The sequence below is a fragment of the Schistocerca americana genome, chromosome 9, assembly GCF_021461395.2.
Source record: "Schistocerca americana isolate TAMUIC-IGC-003095 chromosome 9, iqSchAmer2.1, whole genome shotgun sequence".
In the NCBI taxonomy this organism is placed as follows: Eukaryota; Metazoa; Arthropoda; class Insecta; order Orthoptera; family Acrididae; genus Schistocerca; species Schistocerca americana.
Window position 1 is genome coordinate 96,822,246 of NC_060127.1, and position 24,301 is coordinate 96,846,546.

The 24,301-nt window shown below is 43.0% G+C and overlaps 1 protein-coding gene across 1 annotated transcript in view; it reads right to left on the bottom strand.

Annotated features, from left to right (window-relative positions):
• The window catches only part of LOC124550693 (piggyBac transposable element-derived protein 4-like), an 87,428-nt gene extending 74,879 nt beyond the window's left edge, over positions 1-12,549 (bottom strand). Inside the window, exon 1 of the mRNA XM_047125417.1 lies at positions 11,786-12,549. Coding sequence (XP_046981373.1) covers positions 11,786-12,549 — 764 coding nt within the window. The remainder of the gene's footprint in view (positions 1-11,785) is intronic.
• Positions 12,550-24,301: the final 11,752 nt, after the last annotated feature.

Genomic DNA, 24,301 nt, shown 5'->3' on the forward strand with positions numbered 1-24,301 from the left:
GAAGACGCCGTGTATAAAAAACTGATATACATAAATTTTCCTACTTACCTTTTCTCTTCTTAGGCTTCTCTCCACAGTTACTTCTTACACGACTCTGCGATTCGTTTCTATCTCCGTCTACCTTGTTTTGGTCATTTTCCACAACATTCAGTATCCTGTTACCTGTAGGCGGATTATACTTTATTTTTTCAGATTCAGTCTTTCACTTCCAAAGAAAAGAGTACTCCACATCGTCCATTTTGCAGCGTGTTTCTATGTTTCTATCACTTGTATGTTTACTTGAAAGAATATTATTCGTAAACATAAATGGTTTGCTAGCACTTTTATTCGCTTTACTTTTGTTAAGCATCTATTTCTCTCTCATACTGGTCCTGGCGTGGCTAAAGTGCTATACTTTTAATGCCATCAGTTTTTATTGGTGTGTTCCTATGTTTATTACTTTTTCTCATTGCCATTACCATTGATGGTTGTTCTTACATTCCAGTGTTATCTTCTCGATTTTCGGGTAATACCTGCAAAATGTTGTTCATTTTGTTTCTAAATCTGGAATGATTAGGAAATTAACAACAAATGTGATGCAGCGTATCTTTTCACAATTGAATTTAACTTTTAATGTTAACTGTTCCGTTGTTTGTATTGCTTCTGTAATATATATACACGGTGTTAAGGAAAGTGGTTTTCCATACTTTGCGAGTCGGTAGTATGGACTAAAACAAGACAAACTGCATATCGTAAGAGCTACACGCACTTCTTCTGTACAAGAAAAGTGTTTTAAGTAGAAAGACAGATGTTTTTCACAGTGGTAAAGGTGAGGAAGTGCTCATTGCTCTTAAGATAATCATTTCAGACTCATTGCTCTTGTTTACTGAATATGTTTGTCTTATTTCTGTCCATCCTATCAGCTCTCGAAATATGGATTTCTTGTTTTTAATACCCTATATTCGAAGCAGATATGTAGACAGAGGACGTCCTCGCTTACTCATTTCCAGACGTCATATTCCCATTTTATTCCATTTGTATTGATTATTGAGCTAATCAACTCAATCCAGGCCAGTTTTTTATAATAGTAAAATTATACCTTCCATTTCGAACCATTCCTAAATCAATGAAGGCATTATTTCTTTATCGGTTCATTTCTTCTCTTTTAACTAGCAGCACATACGAACCTGTAACTGATTTGGTTGTTCTTACTTTGTTCCCGAATTGGCCTGCCCCAATAAACCGATCTATATTTCCTTTTATTAAAATAGTACGATATTCGTACGTTTCTTGGGGGTATGCTGTACTTTTCACTGTTGACTGCCTTGACTGATTTTTCTCTTAAAGTTAAGCATGAGATAAAATATACTTCACAGTACTTTACTAACATTACAGTCATGATCTATAACATTTCCCCCAAGGTATACACTCTTTTTCTCCAGGTCACTTCTCGTAACTTAGAATATAACTGCGCAGTAAAGTCCACATGTAAAATTAAAATGTGTTCAACGTCTTCGTAAGTGCATTTCCTCACCTCCTGGCATGGGTGAATGATAACACATCTGTCAAACAGGAGCGACGAGGCCTGTATCACCAAATCCCAGGTCGTTCGCGCTGGTTTCTGCCAGCCACTTTGACATTGGAAGTGCGTGGTGACGGGGCTAGGAATCGGAGAGTGAACGTACTGGTGACGTAGTTTGAGGTTCCTTGTGTCTCAACCTAAAGCCGCTCAGCCTAGTGTGCTTTCTGTCAGGAAATATCGTCCCCGAAAAGTGGACAGGATGGTTTTCTCATCCTTTGAAATTGTGTGATAGCCGGATCAGCACGTTTCCAGGATAGTACACAGTTGTTCATGGGTTCGAGATTTGTTTCTTGTATATCTTTTTCATTATTCATCCTTTACATTCAGTTTTGATATCAGCTGGCAACTGCCCGCATTGCCTTGATTAAAAATTATATGACAAAGGAACAAACTGTTTTCATGTTTAATATTCCGTAGGTGCATGCAAATATATGAATTGGGTTACGATTTGCAGATTTCTTGATCTTAGTCATAACAGCAACGTTGCATACACGAATTGTTCTTGAGCAATGAGCATTACATAAAGATACGTACTCGTAGTGATATTTAGTTCTCACTAATATGAAGGGAAGATTATTTTATTAACATTCCTGAAATCAGCCATTTACCTCAACTGCAGGCGTTTACTCCGAGCGCGGGGCCGCGTTGGCACGAGGTGTGAACAGGTGACGTCAGCGGCCACGGCCGCCTTCCGTAAATGCAACACATTGAGCGAACGAGCACGTGTAAAGTCCGTAGAGAATATCTCACTATAAAACAGATTTTTTTCTTCTATATATCTTTGACAGTGGATGTACAGAAGAAAGAATTCTATAGTGAAGGCAATCAATCGTTTTGAATAAGCGAAGCAGATTAGCTTTACAACCATGCAACGAGTCTAACAGTTCAACAGACTGCTGCACTGTATTGAACAACCTACACTCGACCTCATCATTACCAAAGCATAGGAGTGGTCTCGCGGTTATAGGCGCTTCAGTCTGGAACCGCGCGACTGCTACGGTCGCAGGTTCGAATCCTGCCTCGGGCATGGATGTATGTGGTGTCCTTAGGTTCGTTAGGTTTAAGTAGTTCTAAGTTCTAGGGGACTGATGACCTCAGATATTAAGTCCCATAGTGCTCAGAGCCATTTGAACCATATTCCGAAAGAAGGCCTACCTGTGTGTTATAACTGGCGCCTTAAACTGTATTACCATTCGCTCTGTATCCTGATCTCCGTCCCAGCACCCTCCCCTTGTCAGCATAGGTTTTTGTCAACAGCTATCAGCAAAGTATTTTGGACTGTGGAATCCTCCGAATGATTTATAGACCTGTAGCTTAGACTACACAGCCATTGCAGTTGTCGAATTTTTTCACAGTATGGAAATTAAGTATTCATAGTATTAGAAGTACTGAATTTCGAAATTAATGGATGATCATTTCTTTACAGGATCATAGCCCGATTCATAATAGCCTAGCAGTCCAGAACTGGTTCCAAGATCAGCAGAGAATAAAACTTCTTCCTTTCGTGCCAAAATCACCAGACCTCAACCCCATTGAAAATATGTGGGCGGAGGTTACGAGGTCGTTACCACCTGGGTCAAGGAATTCGGAAACTCTGTGGGAAAATATAGAGAATACATGGTGGGAGATCAACGATCATCTCAACCTCTCGAGGAATTTAGCCTTATCACTTCCCAGACGCCTTCGAGCAATTACAGAAAACGAGGGAGGATGGGTAGGGTACTGAAAGAAAAATAAAGGTCAAACCAGTTGCGTGGTCCTAAAGTGTTCCGGAAACCTACTAAAGCTAAATGGTCCCTGTGTATTCTCATTAAATGTGTCACTGCGTGATTCTTCCACATAGCAACTACTAATTAAATTCTTTACTCAAGGAAATAAATAAACAAATGTATGCACAACGGATAAATGTTTGATTTTGTAGTATTAACCCCAAATTTGGTACACTGTTAATCACCTGACGGTGTTTAAAGAAAAAGCGTAAGTAACCGGAATCGTAACTGGACCTGCATAACAACTCCTCCGTTCCACAATCTATTTCGTTTCATTCTGTCTTACTTTCATCTCTCAAAACATAATAACGGTATTACCAGTAACATACAGGATTAAAGTCCCTAACAGATGATCTTGTAACAGCTCATATAAAGATATTTCTACTTCCTATGGTTTCTTACGAAGATAACCATTGTCTCACCTACGGGAAGGAACGAAGGATAGCCCACAATGCTTGATTCATAATGTCACAGCCACACACTATCACTCTTATTACCATTGGACAAAGCAATGATCGTATCTCAACGCGGACTAGTTCTAGAAAAATTCTGTAACTTCTTCAATCACTGTCTCATCCCAAAAACACCTCTCACTTATCGATGTGCCTCGATGTTAACTAAGTCTCGCGTGGTTGGAAAGTTCGCGCGGTCGCGATTCTGAAATTTACGTTCCGCTCATATTCGTGCGCGGCACGTTATTCCAACTGAAAAAAAAACCTCCACAAGTTACTTAGACTGATTTCCTAATAATATCTCGAGACCATTAAATAATATACCATCCAAAACCTCCCTTCCAAAAGATACATATATACACACACAGAACTTTTCACAATACTTACAGTTCGTGTATAGATTGCATAGCATGGCTACACGAATTACTGTTATGCTGGTTCCCCTTTATTTAATTCAGGAAACCGGTCTCACTGATTCCCACGTATCTTTCAAATCCTGTTGTTCTAAAAATCAGCTTCACACGTAAATTTCTACTGACTCATTTCACAAAACGTGACTTCTTATTCTTTCATATTAAATTAGCAACCTTTCCTTCATCCATGAATTTCAGAAACCCGTCAAAATACAAATTGAAACACATGCAAGCTACAAATGGCTTCTTTGAAAATTAATTTTTTCAGATCAAAATTAAGAACATTACTTTCTACCATGAATTTCTCGTAGCAGCTCGATTAGTTGAAGCCACGAGTTAATATGTTCCTGCACTTCCAGATCAGATTTTGATACAAACTAACCATAATCATGAATTGAAATTGACCATTACTAAAAAATTATGGTAAATCAACACATTCCTACTTATAAACTAATGGTTCCGGGCACTCACAAATGGTTCAAATGGCTCTGAGCACTATGGGACGTAACTTCTCAGGTCACCAGTCCCCTAGAACCTAGAACTACTTACACCTAACTAATCTAAGGACATCACACACATCCATGCCCGAGGCAGGATTCGAACCTGCGACCGTAGCGGTCACGCGGTTCCAGACTGAAGCGCCTAGAACCGCACGGCCTCGCCGGCCGTCCTCTCAACCCAGTCGACGTATATTTAGGATACGATAAGTGGGAAAAGTGGGTTTTCATACATTATACCAAAATAATAAACTCTTTCAGTTACTCTGATCAATTTCCTTAACACAGCAGGTTGATTCAATAAAAATTAACAGCTCAGATCGAGCGTCTGATAACACATACCTGATACCTGACGTAGCATGGTATTCTAGCAATTACATGTGGATAGTAATTCCTGTGTGAATATGCTGATATTTTTGTAGTGACAGCGCCTTTGGGTTATCGGGAAGTAAATTCGGAGGAATATGGCCAAATTAAGGGCGCTGCGTTGACAGTGCCCACGCTCAGTATGAAGAGCCTGCTGCTCTTCCTGTTATTTTGTTTCTTTCGTTCTGAGGTGTACCACGAAGTAAAGTTCTCATCCGCTAAGCGATTTTCGCTTCTATTCGAAAAGCTTCTTGAGTAACCCCGCAGTGAACATTACATAGAGATGATACTTATACTTTTTGAAATATGGACATATTTCTAAGGATAACGAACTGTAGTCGAAACTAAACCAGATGATGCTGAAGGAATTAGGGTATGACATGCGACAGTGAGAGTGGTAACCATTGTTTGCTATGTGGGAAGCAAGACACCTGAGGCCTTCAGTTGTAACTTGTATGTCAAATGCAATAACAAGAAATCCTTTTTGATGGGGTAAGGATGCTAAAATGATATATGTCTGAGGTTCAGGAAACATTATCTGAAAGTATATGACAGGCTTCCTGCTATTATGTAATGTCGCTTGCTTTCAGTAAACATATAGATAACCCATAGCAGGGCTTTCTCGTCATCCGAATCACATCAATGGGAATAGCCATCAGAGGGTTATTACTAAATTGTAGGCACATGGCCAAAAATTTGGAGAGCAGAATCTCTCGCGACAGATTGGATGTCTGGATCCAATCATGAAATATTCAGGCTACGAAAACACGTTCTTCTTGCTGTCAGCGTGGTCCTGACTGCAACGTTGTAGGCATCACTTGGAAATCCTGTAGGCATAACAATGATTTGCAGCTGTGGGACAGATTTATTCTGCTAAATTCGCCTGACGTTTTCTTGTCTTCTCTATGAAATATTCTGAATATTTTGTGAATACAAGGTCATGCAGAAGCTACCCCTTGTCTCATCTTTCATTTTGCGAGTTTATCAGTTATATACTGCAGCCGCGATTGTGGCAATGAGAGTGTTTATGCTGGAATTCCTTGGCAGCGTAGTTGTAGTGACTTTATAAAATGGTAGTTGCCTCCGAAAGCTGTTCCAGGTTTGCTGCAAACGATGTATCAATTCCTTTCAGTAAATTTTAAATCAGGTGATACCTGTCACATGTAAGTGTGTCCTAACAAGTTCGCAGAGGTTGCCATGATCGTAGAGCTAACTGATCTTAAGTCACATCAAAATTACTGACAAAATTACTGAACAGATTCGAAGCATCTGTAAGAGTCACGAATTTGTACTTTTTTTAATCAACTTGGTCTGAAACAAGAGGGAAAAAACTACAGGGACAATGACTAAGTTTGTCAGTATACATTATCTGTGGTAGATCTGGAGGTGAAAACGTACGAAAAAGTACAGCTGCGCTTTTGCGAACTGCTTTTTTATTTTCGCATCAATAGTGTTGTGAACCCACCATCTGGTATCGATGCATTACATTAGCATCCATTATATATAATCATTTTGATAGTACACCGGATATTATAGATGAGTAGGACACAAGACGGGACGTATATAATGTCCGTTTGACGTCAACAGTATGTAACATTTTACTTTTTTTGAATAGGACAATGTTGCTCTCCAATCATTTTAGATTAGTTACAATAAGCTTAAGCTGCAAGAGAATTCGCTTGTATTTTTCAATATGTGATCTGTTATCGGTTTGAAGGTCTTCCATAACATCGGCAACTTAGTGCAGCTCCTCCGAGGGCTCTCTGGAGTAGGGTGCAGATAGCAATGTGAAAGCCGCGAGCTTCATACTGTTAGTGCGATTGGGACTTGGTATACTCTTGACGACGTTTAGCACCTGTGCGGTCAGTAACCCAATTTCAAAATTCATGTTGAGTAATCCTGCTCCATTCAAATAATATTGTCTTTTTATATTGATAAGTAATCTGGATAGTCGTCACGTTCATGTGCCATCTACATCGCAAATTTAATGTTACGATCCTAACAAGTAACCTGCAATACGTTTTGTATTTCATAATCGGAACTATCTGCATTAACCGTCATCAGAGCAGTGTCAGGGAACAGACTGCAGCACTGCCTTGGTAGCTACTTGGAGACCTGCTTGAGTCGTGTTCTAAGGTTCACATTATATTACACTAGCGAGAAGTATCGACTTTTCCTTTTTTTCTGCAAACATCCAGAACTAAATTCAGTAACAAAATGCTAAGAAGATTTTGCATTGTGCCAACTCAATGATCAACCTATTTTTATAGATTTTTATTTTCACAGCCATTCTCGTTCTGCATTGCAATAAACTTCATTCATCATTTGCTTGTTCTTGTTACGATTATTATTGTCATTCTCTCACTCGCAAGAGTTTTCACATCCCTATTTGCTATCGATGCACATGAAGAGTGGCTATGAAAGAAGGGAATACTGAATGTTACGTTATGCAGAATACACTCATTTACTTCTACTTCTCGTGATCAACGCTACAGGAGAAAAGAGATACATAAAGTTGACAATGGAGGACAGATATGCTGGCACAACTCTGCAACTATTCCTGTTGTTTTAACACAGCGTTACCAGATAAACAGGTGCTGCGGAATCGAAAATGTAGTACGGACTTTGCCACAGTAGCAGAGAGCTGCTAATTTCGGACCATGACCGTGGATTACCCTTCGGTCAGCTGCTGGTTAGTGTTGCAACTGTAAATGGATGACTTTGTTTGATAGTCTTGTGCTGATGTTGTCTGAATAAATTATGCCATTGGATAAAAAACGGTTTAGTTTTGAGACCTAAAAAAAATGGTTCCCTTGTGTGCTGCGATGCTTGGGCTATATGAGATTGCAGTTCCAATCTCGATGAAAGCTGCTGAGTACAACTTTTCAATTTTAATTAATGGAGTTGCAAACTGCTAGTAAAAATTCGTTATACGAAATCTGAACAATGCCTTTACACATCAATCTTCGTGCAATTTCAACTTAGTAAATTATGTTAATATCATGGATGTCTGCTTTCCGAATGCCAAGATGCTTCACTGTAAAATGGTTCCTGAAAAGATTCAAATTGACTGTCAACGATACGAATTTGAGCTTTGTTCGTCATATATCACTTCCGATCAACGTTAAATAGTTCATGAAACCATATATGGAACACCAAATGTGCAGTGTTCCTGCACTGCTACAGAGCATGCGTTGCAAGGTATTCACACAATTTATCATATAGACTTACCATAAGGAATGAAACAAGACTGTAATACACTTTATACCACAGACGCTCACTCTGGCTTGACGAAAACATCCGAATATTGGCCAAAAGTTGCACAAATAATTGACTTTGAAAAGAAAAGAAACGAGGTATGAAGCAGTTATTAATTGATCGAATGTAATGACGTGGTTTAATTTCGTCCCAGTCTATAAACTTGATTTCGGGCCATACTCCGCTCTCACCGATTAATGTAATATAATACCCGTTTACTAATCACGGCGTCTGTCTCCGTTCTTTTGAGTGTGAACGGAAATCGTAGAAATTATCTGTGGAGCAACATTTAATAATAAAGCGTTTTAAATCATCAGAAACGATGAGCGGTAGCAGGCGCTTTCGATAAAGAACGGGGGAGTGCAACGCCGCAGCTGTCGCCACGGCCACTGCCGGTAGCCTGCAAGTGGATCCCGGAGCTTTGCCGATTACGGCGTCCAGAGGAGGACAGTCTGCAGGAAATCTGCCGCAAAATGGTTACTGGACAAAATTTTGATATCGGTGTGTCAGAAAGCGAAATAGATTGAATCTGCGCTACTATTACATTCACGTGTTCAGTATTCAGGCAGAAGAGGCTATAAAAATATTTTATGCCAGCTGCTCTCGATCCACTGACATTATGAACAGAAACAACGCACGCTACCGCTAGACCACAGGTGCAATCAGCCTGTAGTTTCTCCATCATGGGACAAGTTTTCCTCCAGGAAGTGCCGCAGTCTACAGTGTTGCCAGATTGTGCAGCTTACCAGACTTAGAGAAATAGCGAGGTGGCCAGTTTTATTGTCCCATGTTGCGATCGGCGCGGACTTAGCATCTGAAGTGGCCGGCCGCCGGTCAAGTTTTATGTCAAAGAGTGTACATCACTGCCCTTTATAGCTGCTGTTAGTTGACTTACAAAAAATTCAACTATTTTGAAGATGTAAAGAGAATATATTGTCAGATATTTGTGCTGTACAAACATTTCATGACATGAATCTCTGTCCCATCCCATGTATATGTCTTACTGCTCTTTTCTGTAGTAGTAGTATTCTTTTTAGATGTACATCAGTTGCACAGCCCCACAGTTCAATTCCGTAATTGAGAAAGGGGTAAAGTTTTCCATAATATACTAATTTCAGTGCTTGGCTAGGAACTATCTTTGCGAGCTGGCTGAGGAGATACATGGCACTACTGACTTTTCTGCATACGAAATTAATGTGGTACGTTTTCCGCAAATTTTCATCAACATACACACTCAGGAATTTACAGTTACCATTTTCTGTTGCAGAGATATTACACACACTATACATATTGTTGTGAGAACTGCCTGTTTTAAATGTCGGTAGTTGAGATTTGGTGACACACGTTGAGTCCCTGCTCACTGAAGTATGTTGTTACTTCTGTTACACCACTAGTAGCAAGAGATTCTAGCTCATTAGATTCACTCCCATAGAATAAGATTGACGTGTCATCTGCATAGCTTACAATATGGGAGTTAATGGGTTGTGCAATGTCGTTAATATAAATAAGGAAGAGAGAGGGTCCAAGGATTGAGCCATGTGGTACACCTTGTAATACAGGTTCACTGGTGGACAAGGAAGAGAGAGGGTCCAAGGATTGAGCCATGTGGTACACCTGGTAATACAGGTTCACTGGTGGACTGGGAGTTAATGATTTTTTTATCTAGCTTGTATGACAATTTAGTGCTTTGCTTGAGATTCAGCTGGTATGTGGTTAGAAGGTTCATGGCTTGATCCCCAATACCATAAGATTTTAGCTTTTTAAGAAGTACCCTATGGTTTACTGTATCAAATGCTCTTGTCAGGTCCAAAAATATACCTGCAGTCTGCATCTTTTGGTCCAACAGACACTAAACTTCATGGATGAACTATGTAACTGCTGTGGTTGTACTTGGCTCTTTTCTGAAGCAATGCTGTGAAGCTACAAGCAGTTTGTTTTGTGAGAAAGGCGCTTAGCTAAGAGGATAATGCTTTCGAATATCTTACTAAAGTGGGAATTAATGAGATTGGTCTGTAGTTGGAGACATCTTCCTTACTTCCCTGTTTATACACTGGTTTCACTACTCATTTTTAGAACCATTGGATACATGTTTTCTTTAATGCTGCAATTAATCAGGTGAGTAAGAGGTTTAGAGATCTCTTTTAAGCACGCTTTAGTAATAGCACTGGATACACCATCCCATCCAGATGAAAATTTTTCTTTAGCATGTATATTGCGCTCGAATCTCCTGCTCATTCACTTCGACAAATTCAAATTCGATACACTGGGTGAGATGGCATTGGGTCTGTTAATCTATAATGTGGGTTGATTGTTCACCAGAAATGTAGTAGTTACTAAAAATATTATATAGTATCTGGGTCTTGTATAATGTTACCATCATGTCTTATGCTGAGTGGTTCCACGTTCATCTTGTTGGGAACTTTTCGGTATTTGTCAATCAGTTTCCAAGATGCTTTGCTTATGTTGTCAGACTGTTCTATTGTTTTGCTGTTAATCTGCTTTCTTAGGTGGACAATTTAACCCTTAAATGCATGATTTTTTATTTCAAGCTGTAAAAATTACCATGTTTAGTTTATAGTGCCTACATTTCGAAAAAAATATTGAAAATTTTTTTAAATTAAATTAACAAAGCACTATTGTTGAAAATCGCTTTGTAGCTGATCAGCTACATTTTGAGTTAACACCTTACGAGCCACAATAAATGTGCTTATTTTGCTCCCTCAATTTTGACCAAATCTCTCGTAATTTAATTGTTGATTATGATTAAATACTTTGTATAGGAAGGGAAAAATCCTAAAATAATAAATAGGACATTAATGTTGTAAATATTGAGCATTTATTGTATATTTTATACACTTTTATATATGAACAATAAGGTATCTAATTCCAACAGGTTTGTACCCAAGCATGTGATAATCACTTTACATGAAAAGTTTGAAAACAGTTCTTTTGTTTGTGCAAACACAATGCAACTGCACATTTATTACACTGAACCCAGGAAAATCCCTTGTATCCTGGCATTTTGCACCTCTGTCTCACTTGCAAGTACGAAGGCAGGTGACCTACTTGATCCAGCCTTACATCTTGTGGAGGTACATGTGCTGTGGGCCCCTTTGTCTTCTTAGCTTGTATTTGGTTTTCGAGTTCATTACTTGGCCTTCCACGTTTTGCTGAAGTTTGACCTGAGCGACACAAACAGTGACCAATTTCCATTCGAAATTCGGAGAGTTTCATAGTTCTCCTAATCCCTTTGGTTTCTGCTACTCTCCTATACAACAGCCAGGAATTGACTACTCCCATGCCCAGGAGATGGTAAAATAATCTTATATACCATTTTCGACTTTTCACAAGAATTTTATGTCGACCCATTATGCTGTCAAGAAGGTCAACACCTCCCATATGTTTATTGTAGAGCTTAATTATTTGTGGACAAGGTATTGTTATTCTTGACTTTGTTTTTTTGTCATACCTCCCTGCTTCATGAATAGGCTGCTGTCCAGCAAGTGTAGAAAGCAACATCACACTCTTGTTATCTTTCCACACTACATTTGATATGTCGACACCATCCACTGTTGCGACGCGCTCTACTGATGCACCTCGTGCCATTTTCTTCAGCTCAGCTTCTGAAGGGAGCTTGCAGTCTGGCACTCTGTTTCTTCTGACTGTCCCAAGTGAGTAAATTCCTTGTTTATGTAACCATACAAGCAGTGGCAGACTTGTGTAATAATTGTCACAGTACAGTTTGTGGTTCATATTTCTTGGTAGTATCCTACTGAGTCGAACTACAACATTTGCACTTGCTCCCAAGTCTTCCTCCCCAGTCACTCTTTTTTCTGGTTCATTTTCATCTCCAGTGAAAATCTCAAAATCGTAGGCATAACCAGATATGCCACTAATAACAAATAATTTGTATCCATATTTATGAGGCTTGTTTGGCATGTATTGTTTCAAATAACTTCTAGCCTTTGTTGAACATATCTGTTCATCAACAGAAACACACTCCTCAACAGGTATTGTTTGAAACCGAGATCTCATCAATTCTATTATGGGTCTTATCTTGAAGAGTCTATCATGACTTTCTTCACCCCTGGGTATCATTGCACTGTTGTCATTGAAGTGAAGAAACTTACGTATTTGCTCATACTGATTCACTGTCATTGTTGTCTTGATCAGATGAGTACCAGTAACTTCTCCCCAGTAATCCCTCGTATTAGGTACATGAACTATTGACATTACGAGACAGATGCCTATAAATTTTTTTATGTCATCACAGGATATATCTATTGGTCTATCAGGATTACACTGCACACTGTATCTATGAGACTCTTCGACAATTAGATCAAACAATTTAGATGGAAATATATGTTTGAAGAATTGGTATGGAGTATTTAAGTTTATTACTTCTTCTGGTAACGAAGTATTGCCATGAAATTTTGACTGCAGTTCGGGAATAATCAACTGTTTATCTTTCCAAACCACACTCCTGCTGTTTTTGGTAACATTTTTGCTGCTGCATGGCAGTTTCAGAGCATTATCAGACAACTGTGACGTCAATTCCTTCATTATAACATCAGATCGTCTTGTTTCAGAAACATCTTCAGTCCTAATTACTGGTACTTGACTTTCTTAGTCACTACTGTCACTATCACAATCAACAGATTCTGGAGCAACATATGTCTCATCTTGAATGGAATCGTCAGAGAAACACTCAAGATCGTCATCACTGCTTAGTGGAATCTCTAACCAACCCATAAGCATTTCTTCTTGACTCTTTCGAGATATTTTTACGTCAGCGCCTGAAATGCAGTAAATGAAAAATGTAGCTGATAAGCTACATACACAAAAACAGGCCTCATTTCAAATCTATCGCAAAGACACTCGAATTAACTGTTTACACCATATCTACTTACGTTTTCAAAATGAAAAAGTAATTTTCAAACCCAGAAATCAGTGCACAAACACCAAAAACACACCTCAACTTTCCGCCAAAACACACACTTGGCAATATGTCCACACAGCTCACTGTCGAACTGCTTCAGCTCGTCCTGCAATCTATGATCGCTATGAAGAACTACTAGAAACTGCAGCGGAGTGTATACACTTAGCTACATAACGAATTTGATCAAAAATGTTTCTCCATATGTAATAAATCGAAGAAATGAGGGCTGTAGCTTATCAGCTACAGTATGCATTAAAGGGTTAAGTTTTAAAAGTTTGCTTAGCTCTATTGTATTTTTCCTTGAAAACCTGCATAGCAGTAGCTTTATAAAGCTGGTTTAGATCATGTACTTGCCGCTTGAGCATAATCAGATCTGTTGGGAGTTTGTCTAGGATTACTTCCATTTTGACTGTGTTTAACTACCTTCTGGATTTCTCTGACTGGACAACTATATTCATAATGATGCAGTAGGGTTGAGTAAAATTCATTCTATTTCTCATCTGACCCTTTTACCTGGTACACAGAATCCCATTTCTCATTCGCTAGTTTGTCTTTAAGAGCGTTAATATTTGAGGTATTCAGCATTTGTTTATGTAGCACAATTTTTGTTATTTTAGGCACAACTGAATTGTTGTATTCTATCACTTGACAGAAGTGGTCAGAATAAAGAAAATCTAAGTTACTGTAATTTACCTTATCTACAACATCTTCGTTGTTTATAGCATAATGTATTCTAGTGGAACATGTGTCCGTCACTCTAGTGTCAGAGTTCACTATATTTACAAGATTTTATGAGGTCAGTACATCACTGAGTTTGCATCTATATTAAAGTCACCTAATATAAGTAAGGTCATTAGTACCAGCCTGACCAATAACACTACAAAGTTTACCCATAAACAGCATTACATCAGCATTTGGTGGCCTATATACTCCAGTCACTTTATGCTTTGGTAACTTAAGATCATTACTGCAGAGTACAATTGATCCTTCTTTGGTGTGGTGATCAAGAAAGGAAATTCTTTAGCTTCTATGTCCTTATTAACATAAAATGCCACACCACCACCTTTATGGTTTTGCCTACAATAACTAGTTGCTAGTATGTAACCTTCTAATCTATAATAAATTATTTGACCTCATTTTAGACCATGTTCCGTTATTACTGGTACATGTGGCAAGTGTTCCTCTATGAATATTTGTAGAATGTCTAGTTTGTTTCTGAGATATTGTACATTTAAGTGCATTAACTTTAAGGGTGTTACCCCTTCTTGTTTATTAACCATCTTGCGTGAATCAAAATTGAGTTACGCTTTTTACAACATTTTACAGACAATGGTTTTTTTTAGAACTGACCTGCAATGACTGATCACTTATTTCACAGCCTGGGTTTTCTTTGCACGAACGGGACTCAGTAATATCTGAAATACATCGCTGAAAACTATTATTATGGTCCTTTATTCTAAAAAAAAAAAGCCTCGTGGTTGTAGCCCAGAGCAATTGGAGCTTTCTCCACACTGTCTTTCTCGCACACTTTGGTTATGTGGGAAACTAGCTTGTCCTTCCCTTTCCTATTTAAGTGGAATCCGTGTTTTGTATGTTAATCACGACTCATCTTTAAGTCTATCAAATGTACATGGCTAAATTTATCACACAGTTTCATTAGCTCGGAATTGTAATGTCGAATCTCCTTGTTTACACACGACCACAGTGGTAAATCATGCCGCACTGGCACGTTTGTGATGACAATGTTCGTTTGATATAGTTTTGGTAATATGTCACGGAAGCTTCGCAGGGCTGTCTTGCTTTCATTTTTGTATACCTCGTTGCCGCTGCCAGTAATCACAACGTGAGCATCTTTAAGTGACTTGTTTCTGTTGTAATACACTCCACCACTGCATTTAACACTGCTTTATTTTCACGAAAACTGAACGCTTACTTTCGCGGAAATGTTTGGATAGTTCTTTTTCATGACTGTTGGCATACAGAAGCAGCTCTTTGGTGCATCATAATGTTGGCAAGTTCTTTTTGGGTTCTTTAGTGGGAGTTTTGCGATTACTCTCTGGTTCATTTATGTCCGTTGCGTTACCGCAATCTGTTACTAGTGCCGAGAATTTGATAATGGTATCACTGGGGCTGTACTTACATGTAATTCTTGCTTGTTTGTTTTTTTCGGCACACGCCAAATTATCTGCGCGGAATGACTATTAACAACAGCGTTGTCTTGAGTTACGCGATAATTCCAATCCACTGCTTTATATTTAGTTTCCAACTCTTGATATTTCCTCAGATATTCTTGATATTTAGTATTGATTGACACTAAATCATCTGTTAACATGCTTATTGTTATTTCTTTTGTCTTTAGCGTGTTCATTATTTCGTTTTCCGCGGCACTTAAGAAGCACTGTCAGCATGTCCAGTCATGTTCGTGTTTTATATATTTCAAATTGACTTTGACGCATTTATCGTGGTACCAGTACTTGCAGTCGGCACGCAGGATACCTCTTTTGACCTTCTTCAAGCAAATTTTACAAACCACACCATCACTTTTTAAAGAAATTGAGACATCACTACACGAAAAATGTTCACTCGACGCCATCTTGTGTGGTCTGAAGCCTGTGCCCTTGCCAACTCAGAATAATCCAACAATGGACTTATCCCGTTAATGTGCAAGAAATAGTCTGCCACAGTGTTGTTGGCACCATGGATGTGAGGCACGTCCGTTGAACGAAAACTGGCATGTAAACTCCATATGGCGGGGGGGGGGGGGGGGGGGGGGGGGACATGAATCGCTGATTTTGTGGAAAGCTGCCACGAGAGGTTTATGGTCGGTGTATATGGTGAATTGCCTGCCGTCAACGAAATGGCGGAAGTGCCTGACACTTTCATACATTGCGAGGAGTTCCCTGTTGTAAGCACTGTTTGACTCGTGTGTAGGTTTTGTGAGAAAACAGTGGCTGGCAATGACTCTTCACTCTCTGGTGCAATGCTGCACCAATTGCAACTTGGCTTGCATCCACTACTAGGCTATCTGAGCTCCTGGTGCAAAGTGTGTAAGCCCCACTGTGTTGTGAAGGCTGTTTTGCAGTGCCTTGAAAGCAGAATCCATCTCGGGTGTCCATGGGAGTGTCCGGCCAAGGCATTGTTCAGTGGCATCTGGATTGCCACCGTTCCAGGGAGGTGGTGACGATAGAAAATTATCATTCCTAGGAATCGTCGGAGATCGTGGTAGTTTTGAGGCTGTGGTAGGGTACACAACTACTCCAAATGCCCTGAGCTGACACTTAATAACCCAGGAAGGTCACCACGGGTTCCCCAAACACGAACTTGTCCTTGTGAAGTGTTATTCCATGGGTACCAAGCCTGCTTTGCACCTCGTTCACGCGTTTCTGATGGTCAGAAACATTTCCCGAAAATACAAGAATATTGTCTAAATAGGTAAAACGATATGGTAGCCCTCTTAGCATGCAGTCCAGAAACCGTTGCCATGTTTGGGCAGCATTTTTCGGCCCGAATGGCATCACCAAAGATTCAAACAGCCCGAATGGGGTTGTCACTGCAGTCTTTGGTATATCCTGCTCTGCCATTGGGACCTAATTAACAGCAGTCTACAACACTGCATATGGTCGCCCCGGCCAGTGAATGGGTGGAATCCTGTATATGTGGCACAGGGTATCTTTCCGGAACAGTTCGGCCATTCAAAGCTCTATAATCACCGCACGGGTGCAGTGACCCATTCTTTTTACGGGTGAGGTGCAGAGGAGAGGACCACGGACTGTTGGATGGCTGTATAGTTCCTTCTTGTAGCGTCTCGTTGAAAATGGTCTCTGTTTCCCGCAAGGGGTCAGGTGCAAGCTTGCGAACGTGTGAGGAGACTGGTGGGCCTGGAGTTGTACGGATGTGGTGCACCGTCTCATGCTTTGCGCTGTTCTTTCTTGTTACATGTTGTGGCTTGGGTGTCGCCATTGCGGTTGAAAGAGCAGGAGCATGTTCTGCCGTCAACTGTTTTGATGTCATTTGAGCCATCTGCAGGTCAGATTCCTTCAGTGCTATGGTGTCCTCCCAGGTGGGTGTGCTGATGTTATCTGCCCTCGGGCATGCATGAGAGGTCGGACGTTCTTGTATTCCCGGCGTAACCCATCCATTGGCAGAATAGATGAGTTTTGACTTGCGTAAATCCGCGGACAGCGCATGTTTTGCCAGGAACTGGCTGGTGGAACGTGTGTGTGTGTGTGTGTGTGTGTGTGTGTGTGTGTGTGTGTGTGTGTGTGTGTGTGTGTGTGTGTGTGTCAGCTGCTGCAACTTTACGTGGCTCTAGCCGCTGCAGCTGGGCAGTCAGCTGATAGATGGCAGCGCGAAGAGATCATAAATATCAGTCGTGGTAGCACAAGCTGGAGACGTCATGTCAATTGGCCCTGGCCGTTCTTAGCTGGTGTCGTTGGCTGAAGTGGTTGCGGCGGCAGCCACTGTGGTGTGCAAGTCGAGCAGGGAGTGCACTCTATCGGCCACTTGCAGCAACTCGCTTAATGGCCAGCCCTCGAAAGCAGTTAAGGACACCTGCGGAGGTAACTGCTGTTGCCAGATGTGCACAAGTAATGTGTCTGAGAACACAGAAGGGTCCACCATAGCATGTAAATGCCGGTAAAAGTCTGAAGGTGACCTGTCACCGCGTTTCTCGTGGTACAGGAGCTGTGTTATCCGTCACTCCACAGGTTTTGTGAAATGCGAAATTAACGCCATCTTGAGGGTGGCGTAGGTTTGTTGTGGTGGTGGTTGCATGGTTATATCTGCAGATGACATGTCAATACGAGACAGTGCGGAAAATAGCTAAAGATACTTGTCTACTGTCACACTACTTAGTTACGGGATAATTTCATTATATAAAGGGAAACCCTTGTGTGGATTTTATACTGGGAATAATCACTTTTATTGTACCGCACAAATGCAATACATACATATGTTAACGCGGGAAACAAACACTGACTGTCTCCTCCAAAGAACCTCACTCGCAAGGAGAATGTTTGTGTCCTGTCGACTGTAGACTTATCACTCCCACATGTATATTGCAGCATCCACCAGTGGGGAAATTGACCTGGCCATGCTGAAAGTACTTATTGGCAAAGAACTCTGTTCTCACATTCATGGACTTTCACCAGAAAAAGTTCCAATGCAGTGATTAAGCATAGTGAGTTCAAAGAATAGATCAGATATGCTCACTGGGCCAAATAGGAAAGCTCACTCTCATTGGAGGTGATGTAAAAAGAATCTGCAATGACACTTAAAAATGTATGGATACCCACTTAAAGCATGTTGTTTGTTAATTATGTAGTTTACTTGCCAGGTATAAATATTACAATATCCAATTTGTGCTTCATGCTGTAGTAACTCTTACCTCTTAAGTTAGCTTGGAGCTCTTGGGAGGTGACAGAGGTTTTCGTTTCAGGTTTTGCACCACAGTGCAATACAACCAAGCTGCACTACCATGAGGACATCCCATTTCTGTCTGCCTGTCAGCTCAGACTGGGACACTTGTGATATGTATGGAAAATGCAGGTACAGTCTTGTCCCATGTTGCAAGGGTGTTTGTGGTGTGCTGTGAAATGGTGAACCTACCTTATATGCATCCATATTTTTGCTCATCATTGTGCGGTAGCTGATCATCTTACCTCAGACATTGCCTGTGTTGTGTGGCTGATTGCTGTTAGTGTGTCGAAGTAGTATTGGGTGAACTGTTGAATAATCTGTTCCCGTAACTGGACTGAATGTGATTAGTGTTTGGATGGAATGTTTGTTGAGAGTAACTACAGGCTATTTTCAAAACATTGTGTGGTTTGTACTGTATTTCTTACAGCATTTATAGCTGTGTGTTTCTGCTGGTAATAATTTTACTCTCATAGTTAACCAAACATTTTTAGGGGCCATAGTTGTGCTGTTGCACATGAGAATTGCAGGTAAAATGCATGTTAGCTGTCTTGTTCTTCCTGAATTTTTTATGCATGTGCCACTCATTTCCAAAGCATCTAATCTTGTTCAAGAGTATATTCTTCAGCATTTACGCTCATTGTAGTCCTCTCTCCTTATTCATCCCTCACCTGCTCTGTCTCGTTTATGCTCTTGCAATTGGTCTTCATCCACATTTTGCCGATTCCAGAGCTGCTCATGGTAGCATTTGTTTTGCCATTCTTTTAAGATGACCAAACCATTTCAGCCCATTTAACTCAGTTTTCTTTGAATTGATCTGAAGTTCCATACTTAGACTTCTTATTTTGTCCCAACTCATTTACCTAGAATCCCTCATAAAAAGTGCATGTGTCACTTGTATTCGACTCAGATCTTTATTTGTCCTGAAGCAGCATTCTGATCCACAGATCAAAATTGGTAGACAATATTTGCATACTATGATTTTCATTCTAGTTATTTGCCTGATACACAATAAACAAAATTATGACTATTTTTCTGCTTTCTGCCCTGTCTGAAATTTTTTGTATGTGGTTTCCTATCCTGGTTTGTTTGATTTGTAGATATTCGAAAGCATGTACTTCAATAACTTTTCCATTACAACCATAAACCTTCAGTTTCCCTGCTGATTTTCATTACCTGACTTTTTAACTGTATTTCCATGCCCTTCAGCACCCCCCAGGGGGTCCACAACTCATTTGTGGATACGTGCGTGGCGAGCACGGGGCCCCGAGCTATTGCAGCCTTCCTTCTTTCCAGGGCTGCATTTCCTTCCCCTTCCCCTCTTTGCTCCTTCATCCTCACTCTCTCCTCTCCCTCTCTTGGTGTCCTTGCTTATGTTGGCCCTCCGCTATCCTCCTGGTTCTGTTGGTTTTGCAATTCGGCTTTGTTGCGTAATCACCTTCTTTTGGCACTCCCTGGTCCCCCTCTGGGGCTTGACCTCCATCACTAAATTTCTCCTCAGTAGTGTGAGCCATTTGGGGAAGAGCACCTTACCTAATGTCTCCGTGTGCCCTTCTAGTACATTCCACCTTTTCTTTCACGTCATTGTCTGATGCTAGGGTGCATAGCCAGCACCGTAGCCACCCCATGTGGTGGGGTTGCTATGTACCCTTCTGGTCGAGCCCCCTGAACACACAGGGATCACACTTCTGATACCTAAGCTGTGACCACCTCATGCAAGCCTTGGAGTGGTTGCTCATCATCCTTGATCATCGGAACTCCCGGCAATGGCCGTCGTGCCAGATGGCCCTTGTTGTGGCTGGGTGGTGCCCGTGAGGAGAGCCCCTGATTGGAGTGGGTGATATCAGGGTGGACGCTATGCAAATGAAACGCATACGGGTCCAGAACTCTGGCCGTTCTGCTGCGGCCGTCTCTTCATGTGGAACTGATTCTTCGAGTGCTGCTTCTCTTGCACCTTCGGCCTTCCCTTCCATGGCTACCCCCTGGGAAGAGGGTCAGGCCTGTCGGGTACGGGCGAAACCTTTCCCCCGTTATCTGGTTTGCACCAGGACTGATGGGAATACTTTCACCAATACCAAACCTTTATTCTTTGTGGAACACATCGAAGACCAGTTTGGCGAAGTGGACTACCTGAGAAAGATGCGGTCGGGTTTGTTGCTGATCAAAACTGCTTCAGCCGCCCAGTTCGTGACCCTTTGTGCCTGTACCCATCTTGGCACAATTGCTGTGTCCATTAGCCCCCACCAGTCTCTAAATATGGTACAAGGTGTGATTTTTCAGATACCTCATCCTTCAAACTAATGAGGAACTTCGGGACAGTCTCGGGCGGCAGGGTGTTCTTTGTTCGGCGTGTTCAGAAGGGTCCTAAGGACAATTGTGTCGATAATGGTGCCTTTATCCTGGCCTTTGAAGGGGATACCCTCCCTGTGAAAGTAAAGATTATGGTTTATCGATGTGATGTGAAGCCGTACATCCCACTTCCTATGAGGTGTTTTAAGTGTTTGCATTTTGGACACATGTCTTCCAGCTGTTCGCAGGCCCCTCTCTGGTGACTGTGGACGTCCACTCCATGAGGAGAGTCCCAGTGTTCCCCCTCCTGTATGTGTTGTCATGGCAATCATTCTCCACGTTCACTAGATTGCCCAGTATATAAGAAGGAAAAGAGGCTCATAAGAAGTATACATGTCTTCACCCTGTGTCCATGACATCTAGTTATGCTTTAGTTACATCTTCACCCCTTCCTCCCCCTTCCTTACCCCAATCCCAGACCCCTGTCTTCCCCCCCTCCCCTGCGGCTCCCCCACCTTCTCTGGGCGCTGCTCCCCCTTCCCAGCCGGAGAAGTGTCCCACTCCTTGGGCGTCTGCTGGTCAAGGGCACCCCTCCCGGGATGCCCCTTCCCGGCACCTTTCAGGCCAAAGGTCTGCTGCCACGTGGTGACTGAGAACTGCGGTCTGCTGGCCCCCATGTCGCCCGATCTCTTTCTGTTCCCGATCTTGCTGCTGCTGGCTCCTTACGACACACAGCCCTCTTCGATCACAACCAGGAAAGAAGAAGAAACATAAGTCCCGGGACAGAGAGCTTCTGGTGTCACCAGAGGTCCCATCCCCGGCTTCACCACCAGATTCTGACCTGTCATTCATGGATGTCACCCCCCTCCTTCCCCCCTGTGGGTCCGGGGATTAGAATAGGCCCGCGGTATTCCTGCCTGTCGTACGAGGCGACTAAAAGGAGTTTCAACCGTTTCGGCCTTCCATGTGATGGTCCCCCTTGAGGTTTGACCTCCATTTTTCAAAATTCTACAGAAGTAAGAGTCTTTTGGGGAAGGACACCTTACATGGTGTACCACTGGTCCTAAGTGCACTAAGACCTTGGCACTCAGCATTGCACTGGCGTTGTAACCATACCCACTATTCCTCAAATTGGGCCTCAACGCGTGATGGGTTGTCCAAGTTACGCCCATAGTGCATCTCCATCTGCACCAGCGATCATGATGGACTTTCCATGGCACCAGAAATCCAGCATGGTAGCCAGCCCGTTGTGGTGGGGTCATCAAGTACCCTCTAGGTTGTAGCCCCCTGACAACACAGGGATCGTACTGCCTATACCTGAGCTGCACCCTCCCCACGTCGGCCAAGGAGTAGATGCCCGTCTCCTTGGGGCATCAGGACTCCCGGCAATGGTCATCCTGCCAGGTGGCCCTTGCTGCGGCTGGGTGGCGCCCGTGGGGAGAGCCCCTGGTCGGAGTGGGTGGTATCGGGGCGGACGTTTCGCAGATGAAACGTCAACACGTATCAGGTCACTCTGCGGCAGAGACTTTCAAAAGAAAAGGTACCGTTTCTAGTTCTGGTTCTCCTGCCCTTTCCCCCTTGGCCACTCCATGGGAGGAGGGACAGGCCCGCCGGCTTGGGGCGAAGTACTTCCCCCGCTATTTGGTCTGTTCTCGAACCGATGGGGGACGTTCGCCACCTCCAAGCCCATGTTCTTTGTTCAGCACATTGAGGACGTCTTCGGGGAAATCGAGGTTCTCAGCAAGATGCGTTCAGGGTCCGTTCTTCTCAAGACCACCTCCGCCACACAGTCGGCGGCGCTCCAGGCGTGCGACCGCCTAGGGGACATCCCAGTATCCATTGTCCCACATCTGGCACTAAATAGGACGCAGGGGGTTATTTTTCATTGTGACCTCCTGCTACAATCTGATGAGGAGCTCAGGGCCAATCTGGAGCCCCGAGGCGTGCATTTCGTCCGGCGAGTCCAGCGCGGCCCCAAAGACCGTCGCATCGACACCGGGGCCTTTATCCTCGCCTTCGAGGGGGACGTTCTCCCGGAGAAGGTAAAGGTGATGTGCTACCGGTGTGATGTGCGACCTTACGTCCCGCCTCCTATGCGCTGTTTTAGGTGTTTGCGCTTTGGGCACATGTCCTCACAGTGTGAGGCTGAGCCCCTTTGTGGCGATTGTGGACGTCCTCTTCGTGAGGAACATACATGCACCCCACCACCTCGGTGCGTTAATTGTCCTGGCGTCCACTCTCCTAGATCCTCAGACTGCCCCGCATATCAGAAGGAGAAGATACAAGAAATCAAAACTTTGGATCGGCTCTCTTATTCTGAGGCGCGGAAGAAGTACGACTGCCTCCATCCCGTGTCATTGACCACTTCGTTCGCCTCAGTTGTGTCCACTCCTTCCGCGGTATCCTCACCCCTATCCTGTCCCCCCTCCGCCTCCTCCGCCCATCAGGGGGCTCTGCCTCCGCCTCCCAAATCCCTCCCTTCCAAATCCTCCTCCCCCGTGGCCCCCACCCCCTCTGCCCCAGGGGCCACCCTTCCTCCTCCTCCTCCTCCTCCTCCTCCTCCTCCTCCTCCCCCCACGCCACCTGAGAAGCGATTCTCTTCTCAGGCATCCATCGGGGCAATGTTCCGGACCCCAGCTTCCGAGGTCCGGCGTTCCAAAACGGACCCCGCGCGTGAGGACCTTCTTCGGGTCCAGCCCACCATCCCTGTGCCTCTTCGGCCTTCCAAGAAGGCCTCCAAGAAGAAATCTCTATCCCCCTCTCCACCCCAGCGCGTTTCGTCTGACGCTCCATCCGTGAGTCACTGCTCCCGGCCGTCCTCAGTTTCGACGGGACGCTCTGCTGCCAGGCATTCCGCCGGCCTTTCGTCGGCAAATAATGCGACCCCTCCTACACAACCAGGGACAGCGGCCGCGGCTGGCGACGAGTCGATGGAACCGGATCTGCCTCCCATCGGTTGTAGCGTTGTTCCCTCACAACCTGGTCCTCCGTGGCCGTCGAGGTGACCAGCTCTTCCCCGTCTCGTTCCCCCAACCTTTTGACTAGCGATGGCGTTGTTTCATTGGAACATAAGAGGTATTCGATCTCATCAGGAGGAATTACAACTGCTCCTCCGCCTGCACTGACCGCTCGTCCTTGGTCTCCAGCAAACCAAGTTGCGCCCGACTGACCGTATTGCCTTTACCCACTACACCTCGGAGCGGTATGACCTCACCCCTGTGGACGGTATCCCAGCTCATGGTGGGGTCATGTTGCTCGTTCGGGACGATGTTTATTACCATCCCATCCCATTGACCACCCCACTCCAAGCAATAGCTGTCCGCATTACTCTTTCTGCTTTTA